The sequence below is a fragment of the Protomyctophum bolini genome (genome assembly GCF_963924005.1).
Source record: "Protomyctophum bolini genome assembly, chromosome: 8".
NCBI lineage: Eukaryota > Metazoa > Chordata > Actinopteri > Myctophiformes > Myctophidae > Protomyctophum > Protomyctophum bolini.
Genome location: NC_137869.1, coordinates 1,050,875 through 1,073,229, shown reverse-complemented (window position 1 = coordinate 1,073,229; position 22,355 = coordinate 1,050,875). Strand labels below are relative to the sequence as shown.

The window sequence follows — 22,355 nt, the reverse complement described above, 5'->3', positions numbered from 1 at the left end:
GAGGCGACAAGTTTGTTCTTGTTTTTTTCCCCAGATTAAAACGTGAATGCAAGTGAAGAGAAGTCAAAACAGTCACTAACACGCTAACTCCTGATCCGCCCGCGTGCTAGTGCCAGTGCCGGGACACAGTGAAGGCTCCTGACACAACGCCAGTGTGTCAGACCCACGCCACTCACTCGTTAACGTCGTTTATAGGAATCGCAGCATCAGTTTGGACAGAGGACCCGTCGACGAGACGTAGACGTAGACGCGTGGGACACAAGACGGATCTGAAATGGGTCTCTTTTTACCTTCTTGAAACGCTTCAGTGCTCCAACGTGTCACGGGCCTCAGGAAGTCGTCCAGGCATCTCAGGAACACCAGAGTTCCTAAAGTCATAGTCTTAAGACTCAGCCGATGTTTCGCTGATTGTTGCAGCCCCGGGTTGTGGTTCTAAGGGTCCTGTAGGGCAGGCAGCACGCTACAGGTCTTCACGGGTCCAAAAAAAAACTATTGGACCCGAGGGGATTGGACCCGTTTCCGACCGGACCCGAGGAGAATTCTAAATGACTGGACCCGGTCCGAAACGAGGGGAAAATCATCTTCTATTCTTGAAAGCAAGCAAATACATGGCCTACACATCCTACACGATAGTGAGGGGTTTCTAAAAAGTGTTGAATCTAACGCTATCAGGCATTCGTTAACACTTTTGTCGTTTGATGATTGACAGACCCAATCATTTGCCACGTAGCTTGAAGAAAGGGTTGGCTTTCTTCAACAGTTGGGCTACAAAGATCCGAGATGGAAGTACGTTGTGAAAACAAATGTGAATGTGAAGCAAGCGCCCTTCTGGCTTCAGGTTACAGAGTCTGTGTTGTGAGTGGACCGGAACATGGCTTTGGTCGATTAATCAAGTCATTATTTCAAATTGCAACATCGTATCGTATCGATGTGTCCCGACTTTTAAGATGTATGACCTTGCATCCCTGATTTTGGCCACATAATAGCTATTCTACATTTCACATCATGTTGCCAATATGTTTTGTGAGTTTGTAGATTAGTTCATTATTAACTTTGAAAAAAAGGGTTCAAATAGGTATTTATTTCAAATTTGTATTGCATATACAAATGTATATAAAATACAAATTATCTCCAAGTGTTAGTCTTAAGACTCAGTCTTCTGTAAGTCCTAGTCTTAAAGGGACACTTCACCCTTTTTGCTAAAAAATATAATTATGTAAAAAAACATTTAGGAGCTTTAGAACACTTTCCTGGGGGTCTTTATGTGTGTAATATGTGGTTTTAGATATTTTAGATTGTATCAGTGAGCCTGTTGTCTCTGATTTCATGGACATTGGTCTCACTTACTTCCTGGACTACATGTTGTCTCAGTAAGACAGACCTCCACTATCCACAAGGAGGAGCAGTGCACCAAAGTATTATGGGAATTGTAGTCCAGGAAGGAAGTGAGACCAGTGTCCATGACATCAGAGACACTGGGCTCACTGCTACAATCAAAAATATCTAAAACCACATATTACACACATAAAGACCCCCAGGAAAGTGTTCTAAAGCTTCTAAACATCATTAACATATATTTTTTTGCAAAAAGGGTGAAGTGTCCCTTTAAGACTGGGTCTTCTCCAAGTCCGAGTCTTAAGGCCCGGTCATCTCTAAGTCCTAGTTTTAGGACTCGGTCATCTCCAGTGTTTTCTCGCTGATGTCTGCGCTGTGTGCCAGTGCGTCCTGCAGGCAGCAGGCCATGGGACTGGGGGTGTAGTTGAAGGGAGTGACCCGCGCCGCCTTGCTGGGAGAACCCTGGCGGAAGTGGACCGCTCCGCCGCCACCGCCGCCGCCCGTCTGACTCTCAGAGTTGGAGGTGGAGGCAGCGGCGTGGCTCCTCCCCGAGGGGGCGGAGTCTCCTCCACCGTCGTGCGGGGCGCTCCGGGAGGTAGAGCTGAAACGATCGGGACATTTAAAAGAATAATCGTGATTGTTGATTCAGTTTAGTGAAATAATGCAAAAGGGAAAATATGTAGAAACTAAAAAAAGTAAAGTGCTAGGATCAGGCAAGAAGTCCAAAGGCCTAATACGAGGCCTGAACTTGTGGACAACAACACATTTAAACTAAAGGCCTATTCATAGTCTGGATTTACGGTGGTGAGGTGACCACCTCTCCGGTGGTGAGCTGACCACCGGAGCTGAAATAACGTTAATCACTTTTTAAAGCCTATTGTACTCCGCTGTACACTGCCCACCTGTTGGCGACGCTACAACAAGGGAAGCCTGCAAAAAAATGACAGTGTCCTATAATGACTGCATGAGACTGCTGCTCAAAGCCCCAAGGAGTGCCAGTCCAATGTTTGTAGAAACAAATGCACCCACTTGCCCTGCTGTGCTCTGAAACCTGATGTATATATTCATGTGGCGGTTAACAGACTCTGAGAACAGTGTCATTGTAGCACTTCTTTCCAACCCTGATAAGAGCTCTGTCGTCTAAGCTGTGGAGCCACTGGTGTTCTAGCCTGTAGAGATAAGTCCCCCTTGTTTGTTTATGCTTTGTTTATTTATAGTTTGTTTACTTTTGTGTTTTCATGTTGTATGTGTTTTCCGCCGTATGGACCCCCCCCGTGAGTGTCTTGAATAAAGTTTGAATTGATGACATCAGGGATCTCCATATATGGGCTTAATTTGCGACAGCAGGTCGCATTTACTATGAACCCTGATTAATATCATCCCTGATTATGTCATAGTGATGTCACAATATATGGGGGCTTTCCCCATGTATGGGGGTTTTGAGTGTTACACAAAACACACAATTCCACAGATAACTGTAAACGCAAAACAGGGAAAAGATAATGATCAGAATAAGAACAATGTAAGCGATCCGATTGGTCAGAACATACTTCAATATTTCAGCCTCCGAGGAGGCGACAGGAAGGCCGTCGTCGGACGGAGACGTGCTGGCGTTGGTGGTCGTGGGAACGGCGGCGTTGGCGCCGCCCTGCTGGGGAGGATCCTCCGTCTGCACCGTGGCGTCGCTCGTCTTCCGCGAGGCCAGCACGATGGTGGGCAGCTTCCTGACCAGAGGGGGCGCTGTGGGTCTGTCCTGGCGGGGCTCCGGGTTGGCCTGTCAACAACATTTAAGTTGACAATGAATTGTCAACCGGAATAATTAACGATTAGCGATTGAAACACATTCCCTCCCGTTACACTAGGTCGGGGGTCGCGAGGCCGGTGCCAGTTGAGGTTCGAGGCCCGAGGCCGGTGCCAGTCGAGGCCCGAGGTCGGTGCCAGGTCGAGGCTCGAGGCCAGAGGTCGGTGCCAGTCGAGGCCCGAGGTCGGTGCCAGGTCGAGGCTCGAGGCCCGAGGTCGGTGCCAGTCGAGGCTCGAGGCCGGTGCCAGTCGAGGCTCGAGGCCCGAGGCCGGTGCCAGTCGAGGCCCGAGGTCGGTGCCAGGTCGAGGCTCGAGGCCCGAGGCCGGTGCCAGTCAAATGCTCGAAACACCTAAGAACTTCCAATGGAAATCAACTTCAGTAGTCCATAGAATGTTAAACTTCAGTAGTCCATATAGAATGTTAAACTTCAGTAGTCCATAGAATGTTAAACTTCAGTAGTCCATATAGAATGTTAAACTTCAGTAGTCCATAGAATGTTAAACTTCAGTAGTCCATAGAATGTTAAACTTCAGTAGTCCATATAGAATGTTAAACTTCAGTAGTCCATAGAATGTTAAACTTCAGTAGTCCATATAGAATGTTAAACTTCAGTAGTCCATATAGAATGTTAAACTTCAGTAGTCCATATAGAATGTTAAACTTCAGTAGTCCATATAGAATGTTAAACTTCAGTAGTCCATATAGAATGTTAAACTTCAGTAGTCCATAGAATGTTAAACTTCAGTAGTCCATAGAATCTTAAACTTCAGTAGTCCATAGAATGTTAAACTTCAGTAGTCCATATAGAATGTTAAACTTCAGTAGTCCATATAGAATGTTAAACTTCAGTAGTCCATAGAATGTTAAACTTCAGTAGTCCATAGAATGTTAAACTTCAGTAGTCCATATAGAATGTTAAACTTCAGTAGTCCATATAGAATATTAAACTTCAGTAGTCCATATAGAATGTTAAACTTCAGTAGTCCATATAGAATGTTAAACTTCAGTAGTCCATATAGAATGTTAAACTTCAGTAGTCCATATAGAATGTTAAACTTCAGTAGTCCATATAGAATGTTAAACTTCAGTAGTCCATAGAATGTTAAACTTCAGTAGTCCATATAGAATGTTAAACTTCAGTAGTCCATATAGAATGTTAAACTTCAGTAGTCCATATAGAATGTTAAACTTCAGTAGTCCATATAGAATGTTAAACTTCAGTAGTCCATAGAATGTTAAACTTCAGTAGTCCATAGAATGTTAAACTTCAGTAGTCCATAGAATGTTAAACTTCAGTAGTCCATAGAATGTTAAACTTCAGTAGTCCATAGAATGTTAAACTTCAGTAGTCCATATAGAATGTTAAACTTCAGTAGTCCATAGAATGTTAAACTTCAGTAGTCCATAGAATGTTAAACTTCAGTAGTCCATAGAATGTTAAACTTCAGTAGTCCATAGAATGTTAAACTTCAGTAGTCCATAGAATGTTAAACTTCAGTAGTCCATAGAATGTTAAACTTCAGTAGTCCATATAGAATGTTAAACTTCAGTAGTCCATAGAATGTTAAACTTCAGTAGTCCATAGAATGTTAAACTTCAGTAGTCCATAGAATGTTAAACTTCAGTAGTCCATAGAATGTTAAACTTCAGTAGTCCATAGAATGTTAAACTTCAGTAGTCCATATAGAATCTTAAACTTCAGTAGTCCATAGAATCTTAAACTTCCCCCAGCAGTTCCAATCTGGCTCTTGCAGCATAGAGACACTAACTAAAAACTAAGAGCTATAAAAGCCATAAAATAGGACATTTTAGTCCAAACACTAGACAGACGAGACGGACACAGACACCGCCACAGACACAACAGACACAGACACAGACACAGACACCTCCACAACAACAGCGCCACTATATGTATAGCATTGTATGGATTATGATGAAGTTTTGTCAAAAAGTCTCGTGATTGTCTTCAAATAATTGTGATTAGACGACTAATGTGATATAATTCTGACAAGCCTATACCTCCAAGGACACCGGGGCTAGCTGGGGTCTGTCCTGGTCTCCCTCTGGGGGCGGGGCTAGCTGTGGTCTGTCCTGGTCTCCCTCTGGGGGCGGCGGGGCTAGCTGTGGTCTGTCCTGGTCTCCCTCTGGGGGCGGCGGGGCTAGCTGTGGTCTGTCCTGGTCTCCCTCTGGGGGCGGGGCTAGCTGGGGTCTGTCCTGGTCTCCCTCTGGGGGCGGCGGGGCTAGCTGTGGTCTGTCCTCGTCTCCCTCTGTCGGCGGGGCCAGCTGGGGTCAAGGTTCAAGGTTCAAGGTTCAAGTTTATTTAGTGTCCCCGAAGGGCAAATTGGGTTGCAGCATAGACAGTACATTAAACAATGAATGAAACGGTACAAACAAACAGTTCACATAGCGGATACCAGAGTACAGAGGTGCACACATCCATTACAGTGCAGGCGTTAAAGTGCTACAGTATGCGATAGGTTATAAAAGTGCTTGTGCATAGACATTAGGCACGAGATAATACAGTAAAAAGTGAAAGTGCTCATCATAAGGTTATATCCTCGATCTACCCACAGCAGCATTCAGTGTGCAAATAGAGACCGGGCCTGTTTTTTGTGGCACAATAAGGGGCTCGCAAGCGAAGGCCGGATGGGAGAAGGATGTTCTCTCCGTGTAGAGGCTGAGCAGCATCAGATCGGATACACAGGGCTTTGTTAAGTACCTGTTCCTTAAAGAGTCTGTCCTCGTCTCCCTCTGGCGACGGCGCCAGCGGCAGAGCGCTCTCCGGCAGCGTGCTCTTCAGGATCTGAGAGACGTCCTGGTCTCGTATCCTCCTCCAGGTGACCCTGGACCCGCTCCGCTGGCCCCCCTTCTTCGTACAGAACAAAAAGACAAAAAAGTGTCACAAACTGTAATGTCATTTAAAAAACATGCTTTCCCAAACAGAGTTTCAAAGTGCTTTGAAACACTGTTTTTTTTTTGTTTTATGTCGACGACGATGTCCAAGATGTGTAGCTGCATGGAAGCCGGCCTCGCAAGGCTTTCAGAGTCAGCAGTCGAATCTTAAAATCTACCAGTCTTAAGACTCAGTCCACTCTACTGTAAGTCCTAGTCTGAAGACTCAACAGACTCCTTAATGTCACAATCCCTTTAAGACTAGGTACTAGGACTAGGACTGTAAGTCCTAGTCTTAGTCTTAAGACTAGGTACGGACTCGCGGCGGTGTGAAACTCACCTTCTTGGTGTCGTCCTCGCTCCTGGCTCGGCCGCTGGAGTCCGAGGAGGACGAGCGCAGCGAGGAGCGGCTGGTCACTCTGCTCAGGACGTTGATGCTGGGGGAGGACGCGTGGCGCTTGAAGCCGTCGCTGCCATCTTTGTCCTGCTGGTGGCGCTGCTGACGGACACCCGCCGCCCTGCCGCCGCCACCACCGCTCCTCTGGGCCACTCTGTTAAAGACACGTGTAGAGCAGCAGCACGTCAACAACCAGACCATTCAACATTCTTTACTAGCGTTGTAGTAACCAGAACATTCAATATTCTTTACTAGCGTTGTAGTAACCAGAACATTCAATATTCTTTACTAGCGTTGTAGTAACCAGACCATTCAACATTCTTCGCTAGCGTTGTAGTAACCAGACCATTCAACATTCTTTACTAGCGTTGTAGCACGTCAACAACCAGACCATTCAACATTCTTTGCTAGCGTTGTAGTAACCACAACATTCAACATTCTTTGCTAGCGTTGTAGTAACCAGACCATTCAACATTCTTTGCTAGCGTTGTAGTAACCAGAACATTCAACATTCTTTGCTAGCGTTGTACTACTCCAGCCTTGACTCGTCTGGAGTAAAAATAAAATAGAATCTGGTCTCGGTCTCAACTCGGTCTCACCTCCCATCGGTCTCGGTCTCGGCCCGGACTCGACCTCCTGCCACACTCTGTGTTGACGGTCCACAGACTCAGACTCAACTCGGACTCGAGTCATAACTCGAAATGATCACTTCAAAGTGCATTACCTGCAGGGGCTTTCAGAGCTGGTTCTCCGGGGCGGTCGCCTGGAGGAGAGGTCTCTCTCGCTGGAGCTCTGGGCTCTGGCCAGGGTGGAGGTCTGTTTCTGCAGCCCTGGATCCCCGGGAGCTCTGCCGTGTGACTGTGTAGCTCTGCCCTGGGGCTGTGGAGGTCTGCCCTGGGACTGTGTAGGTCTGCCCTGGGACTGTGTAGCTCTGCCCTGGGGCTGTGGAGGTCTGCCCTGGGGCTGTGGAGGTCTGCCCTGGGGCTGTCCGGAACGCTGTGCCTCACCCTTCCCCTGTATGGGCCTCCTGGGTCCCTGCACCACACAGAATACATAGTTCACTCACTGAGGCTGCGTTCGGAAATGCGCACCGCAAACACACTCTCACATGTTAGTTTGTATTGCACAGTGTGCCTATCCGAACACAGCCTTCGTAGTTAGCTGAAATAAAACATACAAAATTAGGCTTTACAAAAAAAAAAAAAAAACGTTAACTGACCGAATCACAACGCTTCGTGACACGAAGGGGTTGTGAGCTTGTAGATCTGCTATTGTGCCATTTCGTCTGACCTTGTTGAAATTCATCCTGGCCCTGACTATCTCATATTACAATAAAAACATGAGGAGACTGATCCGGAAGTCATTGACCGCCATCTAGTGGTGGCTTAGTGTGGTGCAGGCCTTCATTATACATTAAATCTCAATGAGTGAGGCTCTTAACTTGAAAGCCGTTTTGGACGGAAACCACTGAGTCAGGAAGTAAAAAATGTCTCGCGATTGTCATTTAATCTCCCAAAACATACTTTTTGTAAGCGAAATACTATTGTTAAGATAAATCAATACTATTGTTTAGATAAATCAATACTATGGTTTAGTTAAATCAATACTATGGTTTAGTTAAATCAATACTATGGTTATTTAAATCAATATAGGTTTAGATAAATCAACCACAAACCAAGCTGGTTTTTGGCCTACGGAGAAGAATCCGAGATGTTTACGTTCTAAGAATCTGCGTCCCCAGAGAAAGCATTGAGGCAGCAGATTGTCCATTTCAGGTTTGCTCTGTTTTCACCGTAATCATAAATTATCATCATAATCATATTCAAAAAGTCGTCGGGTTTATATGCGAAAATAGGCGTCAAAGGCGCAATTGGTGAGTTAAAAAAAGCTGAAACTGAAAACACAAAGTATAAAAACGAAAAAATAAAAAAACGAAAAAGTATCAAAGGCAGCGTGCAGGTTTCCACCGACCTGCACGGCGGCCTTCAGCTCCTGACAGCGGGACGAGCAGAGGAAGACGGCGGCGGCGGCCGGCGGGGGCGGGGCGCGGTGGGGCGAGCCGCGCTGACCGCCGGACGAGGAGGAGGGGGAGGGGCTGCCGCCGCGCCGCCCCCCCATGAGGCCCCTGGACTCCTTGATGAAGGTCAGCTGTCTCAGGAAGCCGTTGCGATCCGACTCGCCGCTGCTACTGCTGCTGCTGCCGCCGGAGTGGACGGACGACGTCATGCGGACCAGGTCGAAGCGGTTGGCCGCCGGCCCGCCCGCCAAACGCTTCCCCCGAGCAGGGCTCTGTCTGGCGCTGCCGCCGCCGCTGACCACGCTGACGCCGCTGGGCTGGTTGGTGACCAGGGGAGACAGGGTCCGGGGCTGCCTCGCCCCCGAGGAGGTCTGCATGAACGGGATTCGGACCGGCGACTTCTGAGTCTTCACCGGGGACCGCGAGGGACTCTGGCGGCTCAGGGCCGCCGGGGAGCGTCCCTTTCGTTCCGGCGGGCTGGTAGACGCTGGCGAGACGTCGCTCTTCTTCCTGGGAACGTTCTTATTCCCGAACCCGGTGGGCGAACAGATCCTCCGCTGGGACTGTTTGGAAGGGGTGGAGCTCTGGGAGGATCCCGAGGAGGAGCTTTTGGGAATCCTCCCGGGCGGAGGCGTGGAGCTCCTCTTGGGCAGAGACAGCTCCATGGCGTCCTGAGGACGACTCAGACGGTGGAGGCTCTTGGAGCGGTGCTGAGCCAGTCCCGGGTTCTTCGGAGGGTCGGAGGAGGTCGTGGAGGAGACCTTCCTGCACGGCGGTCTCTGCGACAGCGTGGTCTCCTTCTTGGGCGTGTACGTGACCGTCCGGCCTCGGAAGACCACCGGCAGGTTGGGGACCGGCGTGCGCCTGTCAAAGTCCAAGGGCTTGTTGGCCTTCTTGTCTTTGGCGAACTTCCTCTCTTTGGGCGTGAAGCTGGAGGTGGACATGAAGGAGAGGACGGACTCCGTCTCCTCCTCCTCCCCCTCGGACGACGAGGGCTCCTGGGACTTGGACGCCTGCAGCTCCGTGACCACCGAGTTGGCCCCTTCCTGGATGGCCCTCCACTCCACGCTGTTGAGGTCCGAGTCTTTGTCGGAGGCCACGCCGTCGTCGTCGTAGTCGCTGTCGAAGCCCCGGTCCGCGTTCCACCCGTCCGAGGAGCTCTTCTTCTGCGAGTTCTTCTTCTGTTGTTGTTGTTGTTGTTGTTGTTGTTGTTGTTGTTGTTGTTTCTGGGCCTTGTTGTTGTTGTCGGCTCTCTTCTTCCTGGCGGGGGGGGGCAGCTTCTTCCTGCCGTGCTGCCGCGGCATGGCGGACGTGATGCAGCGCTGGAGGAGGTCGTCCTCCGAGTCCAGGCTCACCGAGCTGGGCGAGCTCTGCTCCTCGTACTGGATGTGGACCGCCGCCACGCCCCCCGGCCCGCCCTGGCTCTTGTTGTGTCTGTTCTTGGCCCACATCTGCTGCGTGGTCGACTTGTGGTCGTCGAACTCCGCGTCGCTCAGAGAACTGAGCGAGGTGCTGAGCGAGTAGCAGGTCGGGGCGTCGGACTGGATCAGGTTCTGTTTGATCCGATGGAAGCCTTTGGCGTTCTTCTTGGCGTTCTGGGAGGAGCCGTCGTCCGCCGTCCGGCCGATGATGTTGGTCATGCTGCGCGAGAGGAGGGCGTTCCGGCTCGCCTCTCCTCTCGTCTGCTTCCGTCCTCCCGTCGCTCGCCTCTCCTTCTGCTCGTCGTAGAAGCAGTAGATCCCTTCCTCCTCGGTGGGGGACCGGTGTCGCGCGGGTCGAAAGACTCCGTTTCCGTTTCGCGGCGATCCGTTGCTCTGGGTTCCTCCGTCCGTGTTCTGCTGCGTGATCACGGGCAGCTCCGGCGTTCTCGTCGCGGCGGCCCCGACCTGTCCCTTCCGCTGCCTCTGACGACGGCCCGGCGACTGCTCGCGGTTCCGCTGGCCGGCCACGCGGTCGGCCACCTCTTTGCTCTGCATCAGCACGCGCTGCGTGGGCACCACGTGCTTGGTGCTCCGTCCCGCCGGCTGGCAGCTCGCCGTCCTGACGGTGGCTTTGTGGAAGTGAGAGAAGATCCGCAGGTCTTCGATCCTCTTGGCCTCATCGCCGCCGTCCTCCACCGCCGCCTCCGGCGGCTTGTTGTTGGCGTTGTTGTTGTTTCTCGCTCGCCAGTCCTTCGCCCCTCTCTCCCTCGCCCCTCTCTCCCTCGCCCCTCTCTCCCTGGCCGCCGCGGCGGGGTACTGCAGCGTCTCGTCGCTCAGCGACGTCGTGCTGGAGAAGTTGACGGGCGTGCCTTCGGCGGAGTCGGTGAACGACGAGTCGTCGAAGTGGAACTCCTTCTGGTTCGACGGTATGACGAAGCGCCGCCCGGGGACGATCTGCGTGCCGCCGTTGGGCAGCATCATGTAGACGGGGAGCTGCACGGGCTTCCCGCCCTGGGAGGTCAGGATGTGGCCGGCGGGCCTCATCTTCCTGAACTTGGAGGGCATCGCCGAGTTGATGCACTCCTTGAGGATCTCGATGTCGTCGTCAGAGTTCCCCTCTTCGCTGTACCTCTCCCCGTGGTAGTCCGCGGCCCCCCGCTCCTCCTCCTCCTCCTCCTCCTCCTCCTCCTCCTCGGGGTTCCTGTCGCTCTGCTGGAGCAGCGGCGTGAGCTTCAGCTCCACGTCCTTCTGGATGTAGTGCTCGTGGAGCGGCAGAGCGCTCAGGCTGGACGCGCACGAGAAGTTCTCCGTGGGCTTCTCCACCGTGAAGTAGATCATGGTGTCCAGGTCCTGCGGGAGGTTGAACCTGTAGCGGGGAAAAACGGTAAAAAGCACATTGACACAGTTTAAGAAAACTAGTGGACTATTCAACTAGTCCACTAGTGGATCCACTAGTGGACCATTCAACTAGTCCACTAGTGAATCCACTAGTGGACTATTCAACTAGTCCACTAGTGAATCCACTAGTGGACTATTCAACTAGTCCACTAGTGAATCCACTAGTGGACTATTCAACTAGTCCACTAGTGAATCCACTAGTGGACTATTCAACTAGTCCACTAGTGAATCCACTAGTGGACTATTCAACTAGTCCACTAGTGAATCCACTAGTGGACTATTCAACTAGTCCACTAGTGAATCCACTAGTGGACTATTCAACTAGTCCACTAGTGGATCCACTAGTGGACCATTCAACTAGTCCACTAGTGAATCCACTAGTGGACTATTCAACTAGTCCACTAGTGGATCCACTAGTGGACTAGTTGAATAGTCCACTAGTGAATCCACTAGTGGACTATTCAACTAGTCCACTAGTGAATCCACTAGTGGACTATTCAACTAGTCCACTAGTGAATCCACTAGTGGACTATTCATCTAGTCCACTAGTGAATCCACTAGTGAACTAGTCCACTAGTGGATCCACTAGTCGACCTTGTTGGTACTAGTCGACTGGTTGATAAGAAAAATGTTTTGTCTGTTGACATTCAGTGATTCAGGGTCTTATGGTCTTATGACGGAAAAGTGTTTTCCCACGGAGACGCGTACGGACATGACGGTGACCTCATGACCCCATGAGTCTCTCAGCATCAAACAAACCCCTAGAAACCTCAGACGGTGAACCCCGACCCCCTGAGTCTCTACAAACCTCTGACCCCTGACCCCCTGAGTCTCTACAAACCTCTGACCCCTGACCCCATGAGTCTCTACAAACCTCTGACCTCTGACCCCCTGAGTCTCTACAAACCTCTGACCTCTGACCCCTGCGTCTCTACAAACCTGACCTCTGACCCCCTGAGTCTCTACAAACCTCTGACCTCTGACCCCGAGTCTCTACAAACCTCTGACCCCCTGAGTCTCTACAAACCTCTGACCTCTGACCCCCTGAGTCTCTACAAACATCTGACCTCTGACCCCAAGAGTCTCTACAAACCTCTGACCTCTGACCCCCTGAGTCTCTACAAACCTCTGACCTCTGACCCCCTGAGTCTCTACAAACCTCTGACCCCCTGAGTCTCTACAAACCTCTGACCCCTGACCCCCAGAGTCTCTACAGAGTCTCTACAAACCTCTCCTTGAAGTCCGTGATCTCCATGAACTTCCGCAGGTTGGTTTCCCACTGACCCGCCGCCGCCATCATCCCGCCGCTCATCATGGGGTTCCCGCCGTCCAGCGCGGTGGCGGTGGTCCCCCCCCCCGGCCCCCCCTCGGCGGCGCACACGGGCGTCTTGGAGCGGCTGGGCGGCATGGTCTGCCCCGGGCTGTCGGGGAGGTCGCTGGGGCTGATGGTCCCGTCCATCATCTCGCTGCAGGGGTCGCTCTGCACGGAGGAGGCGATGCTGGGCGCCTCGAAGGAGCCCAGGGACGACACGGAGCTGCAGCGCGACATCACCAGCGGCGTCTCGTTGTCGTGGCCGTAGTCGTTGTTCTCCGACGAGCTGGACGGGGATTGGTCCTCCTCGCCGGGCGGCGGCGGGGGGGGCGGGGCCGGCGACGCCCCCCTCCTCAGGAACACCTTCAACAGTCAAAATGTACAGTTTAGGCTTTTTTTTTATGTATATGAATATTTTTTTATCCCACGATTTTGTAACCCATTTTTCACCCCTGTGTCAATCATCTAATGTGATCCTGGGCTCTACACACCCTCCACCAACCTAGTCCCCATATATGGGGGACAAGGGGAGAGCAACCTAGTCCCCATATATGGGGGACAAGGGGAGAGCAACCTAGTCCCCATATATGGGGGACAAGGGGAGACCAACCTAGTCCCCATATATGGGGGACAAGGGGAGACCAACCTAGTCCCCATATATGGGGGACAAGGGGAGAGCAACCTAGTCCCCATATATGGGGGACAAGGGGAGAGCAACGGACTTGAACTCATGCTTCCTTCATGCCTGAGTGTCCAAGTTGCTCCTTTACAACCTGACAGGGGGGAGTTTCCCTGGTTGGACGTAGCGCGTGGAAGGAACACGTTATTCCTACCAGTTCCTTTCCCCTCCATCAGGCGCCCCGGCTGGCCAGGGGGAGGCAGTATAGAGACCAGTTCCTTTCCCCTCCATCAGGCACCCCGGCTGGCCAGGGGGAGGCAGTTTCAATTCCAATGTAGGCATTTAGCAGACGCTCTTAATCCAGAGCGACTTACATTAAGCAAGAACAAAAAAGCGTGGGAATACATCACATCACATGCGTACGCTAAGAAAGCAACAGTGGAATATCTATATATTAATGAAACTATACAATCACCTCTATTCATCTTTATTGTCACAGTTTTACTAAGTAAATTGTTTTTTTTGTGCATAGTTCGAGTAGACAGACATGACATGGGTCAGTAGGTGCTCTTAGTCGACCAATAGGGACAGACATGGGTCAGTAGGTGTTCTTAGACGACCAATAGGGACAGACATGGGTTAGTAGGTGCTCTTAGTTGACCAATAGGGACAGACATGGGTTGAGCTCAGGGCTCTGAGACAATTCAAATGCCAGTCCACTTTCTCACAAACAATCCGGTTCCGGGTGTTGCTTGTCTGTGTTTTCTTTCTCTCCGTCCATATGCCCAAATATGGATGATTGACGACATAGTTCTGACACAGGTTGTTCTGGCCAAATGGCCGATCAGATTGCGTGACATTATGACATAATCATGCCATGACATCACAACAGTGTAATTGTTCTTTATAAAGACGTGTCCGATACTCTAAACATCAGTTAGAGACTTGCAACGAGGAAACCGAGCTGCCTTCGTCCTAACAAGTTCATCTGTAAACTAGTTGTTAACACTTATTGACGGTGGAGCTGCTGTGTGAAATGTTTCACTGGACGATACATCTGGAAGGAGAACATAGGAAGGACCACGCTGCTGCTGTGGTGGTCGGACACCAGATCTACTGCTTTCGAGGAGACAGAAACCAGAGGCGAAGAGATCCCATTGAAGTACACGTCTTCAATACACTGTCTTTGCGCTGGCAGAAGTTGACCCCAGTGCACAGGAGAACCTCACCTTGAGGTTCCCTCCGGGCGCTACGGCCACACAGCTGTGCTGATTGAAGATATTGTCTACCTCTGGGGAGGTTATCCTCACTGCAATGTGCTTTATGCATTTGATGTCGACGTCCACAGATGGTTCAAACCACAGGTTTCTGGAACCGTTCCAGAGTGCAGGAGCTACCACTCAGCCTGTGTCTTGGGGAAGGTCATGTATATTCATGGAGGAGAAACCAAGACTGACTACCTTAATGACATCTACAAGTTGGACACCACCACAATGGTCTGGACTTTAATTAACACCAGAGGAACTCCACCTCCTGCTACAGTAGGTCACTCTGGTACCATCATCGGGACAAAGATGTTTGTATTTGGAGGCTATGGGGATCTGGGGCTATGGGGACCCATCAGAGTGTTTGACACAGAGACCAACCTCTGGCTGGACACACCTTCTACACAGCTTCAACCAGAACGCTGCGGTCATTCAGCCTTTACCTACCATGGAGAGCTGTACATATGTGGTGGTTACTACGTTAACAAGTACTTAAATGATCTGTGGAAATTCAGTCCAGAGACCTTCTCCTGGAAGAAGGTTGAGCCCAAGGGGAAAGGACCGTCCCCCACAGATACAATGTGCTGTTGCATGGTGGGAGATCGTATCTTCCTCTTTGGAGGAGACAACAGACCAGGTGACCTGCATGTCTTAGACTTCAGTCCGAGCCTCAAGACATTATGTAAGCTAGCAGTTATTCAGTACGGTCTGGAGCAGTCTGGACTCCCACACGACGTCAGGTGGGAACTGGCAGCCGTGACTCTAGCAAACAGCAGCTGAAAAAAGTAACATTTCTCTCAAAACATAAATAAAAAAATAAAGTGAATAAATAAGACAATCATGTCACGGACGATGAATGATATTAATTAAGGGATCCCAAATTCTCTTGTCTCTATTTACAGGCTGTAGGTACAGCCAGGGGAGGCGTTCAGGGTTCACCTTGTCTCTCTTGGAGGAGGAGGAGGGGCGGGCGGGGATCTGGATGGGCTCCGTGGGGTCCTTCCTGATGGAGTCGGTCACCAGCAGCTGGCTGTCGCTCAGGTCCTCCAGGGTCTCGTCCTCCTCGGCTCTCCTCCTCGCCGCCTGATATCACAGTTAGTTCTTTTGTTACGTTCAAAAAAATGGTAAATGGTGCGTTTATATATAGCGCCTTTATCCAAGGCGCTTTACACAGTGCATTACCTTCGCACAGTCATACACCGATTGCGGGCGGAAGCCATGCAAGGTACCACCGACCTAACCTGACTTTGCCAGCTGGGGGCGGTATTGGGTAACCATGTTCCCCAACACCATACCCATCTGGGATCTCTGAGGGGGTTGAGCTAACACCAATCCGTTCCGTACCGAACCAATCAGCGTGAGCTAAGGGCGGGATATGTGCGAAACCGGATGTGAAGCTATATAGACACGTCAATATGATTGGTTGTGTTTGCACGCCCACACGGTGACAGACAGACGGTCCCATCCAATCATCTACCAAGTATCTTGAAAAAAAGGAACAGCCCCGTCATCGAATTTGCTTCCGCGATCCCAGATCCCAATAAGCTGTGAAACAAACATGTGTAGCGTCAGGTTACCACCGACCTGCACATTTGGGGTTCAGTGTCTTTGCCCAAGGACACTTCCACATGTAGGACAGGAGGAGGAGGAGCCGGGATTCGAACCGCCGACCCATGGATCATTGGACGACCTGCTCTACCTCCTGAGCCACAGTCGCTGAAACGTTCTGAAACATTTGCTAGTGTTTGCAAACACTAAAGCCTCGCTTAGGTTTTCTTTTCAAATTGTCACAATTTGTGTCCCTACGTTTTGTTTATAAAAAAATACAGGCCTGGTAGGCAATAAAACCTTTTTATTTTTAGCTATGACGATGCACACCTCAGAAGGCTAGTGACAGGTGCGCTATGAGCTTGTAGATCTGCTATTTTTCAATTGCTAAAGCATAGCATAATGCTAACACCAAAAGGGGTGCCCGCCCCAAAATGAGTTAAGACATTAAAAAAGAAACGGCAGTAATGCGATACAGTGAGGACACGAATGACAAAAAAGTAAAAGATCAATTAAAAACAAGGGTGTAGAAGTGGTTCTTGAGCTGTGCTTTAAAAATGTCTACAGAGGCTGCCTGTCGAAGGTCCAGTGGGAGTTTGTTCCACGGCGTCGGCCCCTAGAAGCAAAAAGCTGCAAAAAGATGCATACAGTATGTGATCTTTAAAGCCCAAACCACACCAACGGGTCCAGATGGTACCAGACGGTTTTAACGTCCGTCCCAGTGGTGTGACATGTCCTGTTGCACGTCGAACCCAAGTCCACCCACGTCCACCCAGTTGCATGGCGAACCATTGGTGTTGTTTGGGCTGTAAATGGACCAAAAATAAAGTGTCCTACTTCTTCCTCCTCCTCCTCCTATAAATAAAGTGTCCTACTCCTACCTCCTCTCCTCCTCCTCCTATAAATACAGTGTCCTACTCCTACCTCCTCTCCTCCTCCTCCTATAAATAAAGTGTCCTACTCCTACCTCCTCCTCCTCCTATAAATAAAGTGTCCTACTCCTACCTCCTCCTCCTCCTCCTATAAATAAAGTGTCCTACTCCTACCTCCTCCTCCTCCTCCTATAAATAAAGTGTCCTACTCCTACCTCCTCTCCTCCTCCTCCTATAAATAAAGTGTCCTACTCCTACCTCCTCCTCCTCCTCCTATAAATAAAGTGTCCTACTCCTACCTCCTCTCCTCCTCCTATAAATAAAGTGTCCTACTCCTACCTCCTCCTCCTCCTCCTATAAATAAAGTGTCCTACTCCTACATCCTCTCCGTCCTCCTATAAATAAAGTGTCCTACTCCTACCTCCTCTCCGTCCTCCTCTTCAACCTCGATGATCTCCAGCGACGAGTCACTCTCGCTCTCCTCCAGCTCGTTGTGGTCGCTCTGACTCTGCCCGTCGTCCAGCGCTCCGTCCCCGGACGACAGCGAGGACAGCGAGCTGCAGCGCGAGAAGCAGATGGGCGTGTTCTCCACCGAGTACTTCTGGACCGTCTCCATGGCGCCCCCGATGCCCGCCGCCGCCACCGCGGCGGTCGTCGTCGGGCTCCTGGCGACCGCCGCGTTCATGGGCGAGAACTTGGTGATGCTGCCGCCGGTCATGACGGTCGGGACCCACGCCTGTCAGGATTAGAGACAACGTCATTGTCACATGACTGACGGAGTCATGTGAAAAAGAAAAAAAAACCCTAATCAATTAGCTTTGGTACCTGTCTCCTCATGGCCTGCGCCGCCTGGACGTTGATGGCGGTCTTGGCCGGCGCGCCGCGCTGCGCCACGCTCTGGATGAGCGGGACGTGCTGGTAGGACGGCGACAGCTTGACGGACGCCATGCTGACGTCAGACGACATCTTGGTGACGGCGCTGAGCGGCGTCTGCAGCAGCAGCAACAGCGCCTCGTCCTGGTCCTGATCTCCGTCGTCGTACGATCCGCTGCCCGGCTCCTCCCCCGCGACAGGAGGAGGAGGAGCCTTCTGATCCACCGCGGAATCCCTCTCGGGAACCTCCGCCTGGTGGGGGGGGGGGGGGGGAGCGAAATCAAATATTGATTCAGGAATGCGTCGCGATTTTTTAATGCCACCATATTTAAAAAAAAAAGGCAAGGCTTTTGCACACCTACAAGCGACAGGTGCGTAGGAGAGGGACAGGTGGATGGTGCGCTCGGTTAATTAAAGGACCACTTCATCACTTTTCAACCTATCTTCATATAATATGTCCTCACTAATAATCATGATAAAATGGTGCAATTTTTTTCTCATAGGAGAGCTGTGGGCAGTTCAGAAACCGTCTTCCAGTGACATCATCGATGGGGAATACAAGCTAATAGAAACTGCAGGCTTTCTAGTCCTGAAAAGTTGCAATGCAAAAATGGAAGCCATCGTTCTCACGATAATGAAAATCAAAATATTTTTGTAAAAGAATCTTGTTTAAAAAAATATCTGCCTAATGAAGACGGTTTCTAAACGGCCCACAGCCCTCCTATGAGACACAGACTGAGTAGAAACAAATCGTGACATTTTTTTTTCATGATTATTAGTGAGGACCTATTATATGAAGATAGGTTGAAAAGTGGTGAAGTGGTCCTTTAATAAGGTTACTTAAGGTAATTTTAAGGTTACCTTACTTATAAGGTTTAATAAGGTTTAATAAGGTTTAATAAGGAGACCTCCGTCCCGGCCATTGCTTTAAAATGTTTTAGTACAAAAATCACAATAAAAGTCCCAAAATCTAATCGAATCGCAAAAATATATTCAAGAATGGCGATCTAAATGGAATCGGCACCCTGCGGTATGGATATACGGTGTGGTTAATCGGGAGGTTAACGTGAATCGTCCCACGCACACCACCCCTACCGTCTGTCTGCCGTCGTTCGGACCGCGGGCGGTGGGAGGACCCCCCCCGGTGGCGGCGTTCAGGTACTCCTGATGATCGGCCACCGTGAGGTCCAGCTGCGTGGGTCGTTTCTGCCGGGCGGCGCTCCGGAGCTGGTCGCGGCCGCTGCCGCCGTAGCCGTCGCTGCCCGTCGTGCTGCCGCTGTTCAAGCTGTCCGTGGACAGGCTGGCGTGGGCCGTCTTCAGGCGGATCAGGGCGTGGGCGCGGCTGAGGCGCTCCCTGTGGGCCACGCCAGGTCATTACAGTTAAAACACTGAGGCGCTCCCTGTGGGCCACGCCAGGTCATTACAGTTAAAACACTGAGGCGCTCCCTGTGGGCCACGCCAGGTCATTACAGTTAAAACACTGAGGCGCTCCCTGTGGGCCACGCCAGGTCATTACAGTTAAAACACTGAGGCGCTCCCTGTGGGCCACGCCAGGTCATTACAGTTAAAACACTGAGGCGTCCCCTGTGGGCCACGCCAGGTCATTACAGTTAAAACACTGAGGCGCTCCCTGTGGGCCACGCCGGGTCATTACAGTTAAAACACTGAGGCGCTCCCTGTGGGCCACGCCAGGTCATTACAGTTAAAACACTGAGGCGCTCCCTGTGGGCCACGCCAGGTCATTACAATTAAAACACTGAGGCGCTCCCTGTGGGCCACGCCAGGTCATTACAGTTAAAACACTGAGGCGCTCCCTGTGGGCCACGCCAGGTCATTACAGTTAAAACACTGAGGCGCTCCCTGTGGGCCACGCCAGGTCATTACAGTTAAAACACTGAGGCGCTCCCTGTGGGCCACGCCAGGTCATTACAGTTAAAACACTGAGGCGCTCCCTGTGGGCCACGCCGGGTCATTACAGTTAAAACACTGAGGCGCTCCCTGTGGGCCACGCCAGGTCATTACAGTTAAAACACTGAGGCGCTCCCTGGGGGCCACGCCAGGTCATTACAGTTAAAACACTGAGGCGCTCCCTGTGGGCCACGCCAGGTCATTACAATTAAAACACTTCTTTCAGAGGGAAAACATCACACCTGTGTGAACCGAGTGGTGCAACTCCCCTCTCCCCCCCCCCCCCCCCCCTCCCTCTCTCTCTCTCTCTGCTCCGTCAGATTAGCTTTATTATGGATATCAATCCGCATCGCTGAGAACTATTTTTTCATTATTATTTTGGCTCGGCCTTTCCTTCTTTAGCGAACCTAGACAGTCAGAAGTTGGATTTGCGTCCAGCACGTGGCAGCCATGTCACATACTTCTCTCGTTCACGCATGCGCACACCACTCGTGCTCACAAACAGGTACACAAACAGGTACATGTAAATGTAAATGTTCCATTACTACCTAGCGCTAATACATCTGACAGACAGACAAACAGACAGACAGACAGACAGAACAGACAGACAGACAGACAGACAGACAGACAGACAGACAGACAGACAGACAGACAGACAGACAGAACAGACAGACAGACAGAACAGACAGACAGACAGACAGGACTCTCTCTGACCTCCGTGCCACGCTGCTGGTGTCCGACAGGCGGCAGGGCGAGCAGGACTTGGCGCGGGCCTCGTTGAGGCCGTCGGGGCCGTCGTAGGGCCAGCCGTCGGAGGCGTTGGGCGGGTCGTTGGTGTCGGAGCTCAGGCTGAAGCTGTCGTCGGAGGAGGCCGTGGTGTGCATGGTGATGTCCTCCACCAGGCGGTCGATCTTGGCCACCGTGTTGCTGATCTTCTTCGCCAGCGTCTCCGCGGCGGCCGACACGTCGTCGTGGTCCGCGACGGCGGCGGCAGCGGTGGCGTGGGGGGCGTGTCTCTTCGTGTCGCCGGGGGGGGCGGGGTCGATGGCGGTCTGATGACGATGATGATGATGATGTGGCGCCGGCGGCGGCTCCACGTCTCTCTCGGGCTCGCTGTCCTTCTTCCTGGGCTGGTAGCGGAGGAAAGAACAGCTGAATGATATTATATCATCACTCAGATCAGCCAACGCAGGGAAGCTGGAAGTACCCTCACTAAAAACGCCGGGACAACAACGCTCCACACGTCCCAAACTCTTCTCCCTTCTGGCTCCAAAACTGTGGAATGCACTTCCCATCGCAGTCAGAACTGCAGCATCACTCCCAATCTTCCGCCGTAGTTTGAAAACCCACCTTTTCAGACTCCATCATGGCCCATAGCACTTACCCCACCCCCTTAGATAGCAATTCTGTAGACTTAGATAGCATTTGATACAGACTTATAGCATGTTATGTAAACAGCATAAGTGCATTGTATGTAGTCATAGCACTCCATAGTACATATGTATAGCATAGTAGTATAGATGTATAGCTTATATGTATAGTTTCATTATAGGTATTCCACTGTTACTTTCTTAGCTTACGCATGTTTCATGATAAATGTTTTTATGTGATGTATTCCCCATGCTTTTTGTTCTTGCTTAATGTAAATCGCTCTGGATTAAGAGCGTCTGCTAAATGCCTAAATTGTAAATTGTAAATTGTAAATCATCAGTGCAGTTTGTTTCACCCAGGGGTCCTGGAGCTCCAGGTGGTCCCAGAGTTGGAGTTGGTGAGGAACATGGAGGTGTTTACCTGGAGGTTCAGGAGGTTAGAGTTGGTGAGGAACATGGAGATGTTTACCTGGAGGTTGTTCAGGAGGTTGGAGTTGGTGAGGAACATGGAGGTGTTTACCTGGAGGTTCAGGAGGTTAGAGTTGGTGAGGAACATGGAGATGTTTACCTGGAGGTTGTTCAGGAGGTTGGAGTTGGTGAGGAACATGGAGATGTTTACCTGGAGGTTGTTCAGGAGGTTGGAGTTGGTGAGGAACATGGAGGTGTTTACCTGGAGGTTGTTGGAGTTGGTGAGGAACATGGAGGTGTTTACCTGGAGGTTGTTCAGAAGGTTGGAGTTGGTGAGGAACATGGAGATGTTTACCTGGAGGTTGTTCAGGAGGTTGGAGTTGGTGAGGAACATGGACAGCATGGAGAAGCTGCCCGTGTTGTCCAGACTGCTGGAGACGTTGTTCGGAGCCTCGTCGTCGTCAAAGCAACCCGAGTCTGAGGCGTAGTCCTGGGATAGGAGGAGAGCATAGATCATTAATCTGATTGGTTAACATGAGGCGTAGTCCTGGGATAGGAGGAGAGCATAGATCATTAATCTGATTGGTTAACATGAGGCGTAGTCCTGGGATAGGAGGAGAGCATAGATCATTAATCTGATTGGTTAACATGAGGCGTAGTCCTGGGATAGGAGGAGAGCATAGATCATTAATCTGATTGGTTAATGTGAGGCGTAGTCCTCGGGGTGCAACTGAATGGCTGTGTAGGATAAATGATGTGATGGGACACACTGTCCGTCGGATTGGATGAAGACCGCAGTTCAAGGTTTTAACATGGTATATTTATTATAGCACAAGGGATGGGGACATGGGAGCAACATGACATGATGAGCACTCAGGTTCCACTACAGCATTCTCCTAGCACTTCTGGAAACAGCACT

At 50.8% G+C, this 22,355-nt stretch overlaps 2 protein-coding genes across 2 annotated transcripts in view; one reads left to right on the top strand and one right to left on the bottom strand.

Annotated features, from left to right (window-relative positions):
• Positions 1-1,665: 1,665 nt before the first annotated feature.
• Positions 1,666-22,355, bottom strand: part of apc2 (APC regulator of WNT signaling pathway 2) — a gene marked incomplete at its 3' end in the record, with an annotated part of 67,254 nt that continues 46,564 nt past the window's right edge. Inside the window, exons 20-32 of the mRNA XM_080769630.1 lie at positions 21,792-21,926; positions 20,373-20,788; positions 18,846-19,104; positions 17,703-18,002; positions 17,299-17,613; positions 15,397-15,540; positions 12,491-12,936; positions 8,397-11,229; positions 7,150-7,460; positions 6,369-6,579; positions 5,883-6,005; positions 2,886-3,088; positions 1,666-1,936 (exon numbers count right to left, since the gene is read on the bottom strand). Coding sequence (XP_080625756.1) covers positions 1,666-1,936; positions 2,886-3,088; positions 5,883-6,005; positions 6,369-6,579; positions 7,150-7,460; positions 8,397-11,229; positions 12,491-12,936; positions 15,397-15,540; positions 17,299-17,613; positions 17,703-18,002; positions 18,846-19,104; positions 20,373-20,788; positions 21,792-21,926 — 5,967 coding nt within the window. The remainder of the gene's footprint in view (positions 1,937-2,885; positions 3,089-5,882; positions 6,006-6,368; positions 6,580-7,149; positions 7,461-8,396; positions 11,230-12,490; positions 12,937-15,396; positions 15,541-17,298; positions 17,614-17,702; positions 18,003-18,845; positions 19,105-20,372; positions 20,789-21,791; positions 21,927-22,355) is intronic.
• On the top strand, positions 13,786-15,237 carry LOC308319485 (kelch domain-containing protein 3-like; the record flags this gene model as incomplete). Its single annotated transcript, XM_080769591.1, has 2 exons — positions 13,786-13,789; positions 14,411-15,237. The coding sequence occupies 2 exons, from the start codon at positions 13,786-13,788 to the stop codon at positions 15,235-15,237; spliced, it is 831 nt and encodes a 276-aa protein (XP_080625717.1).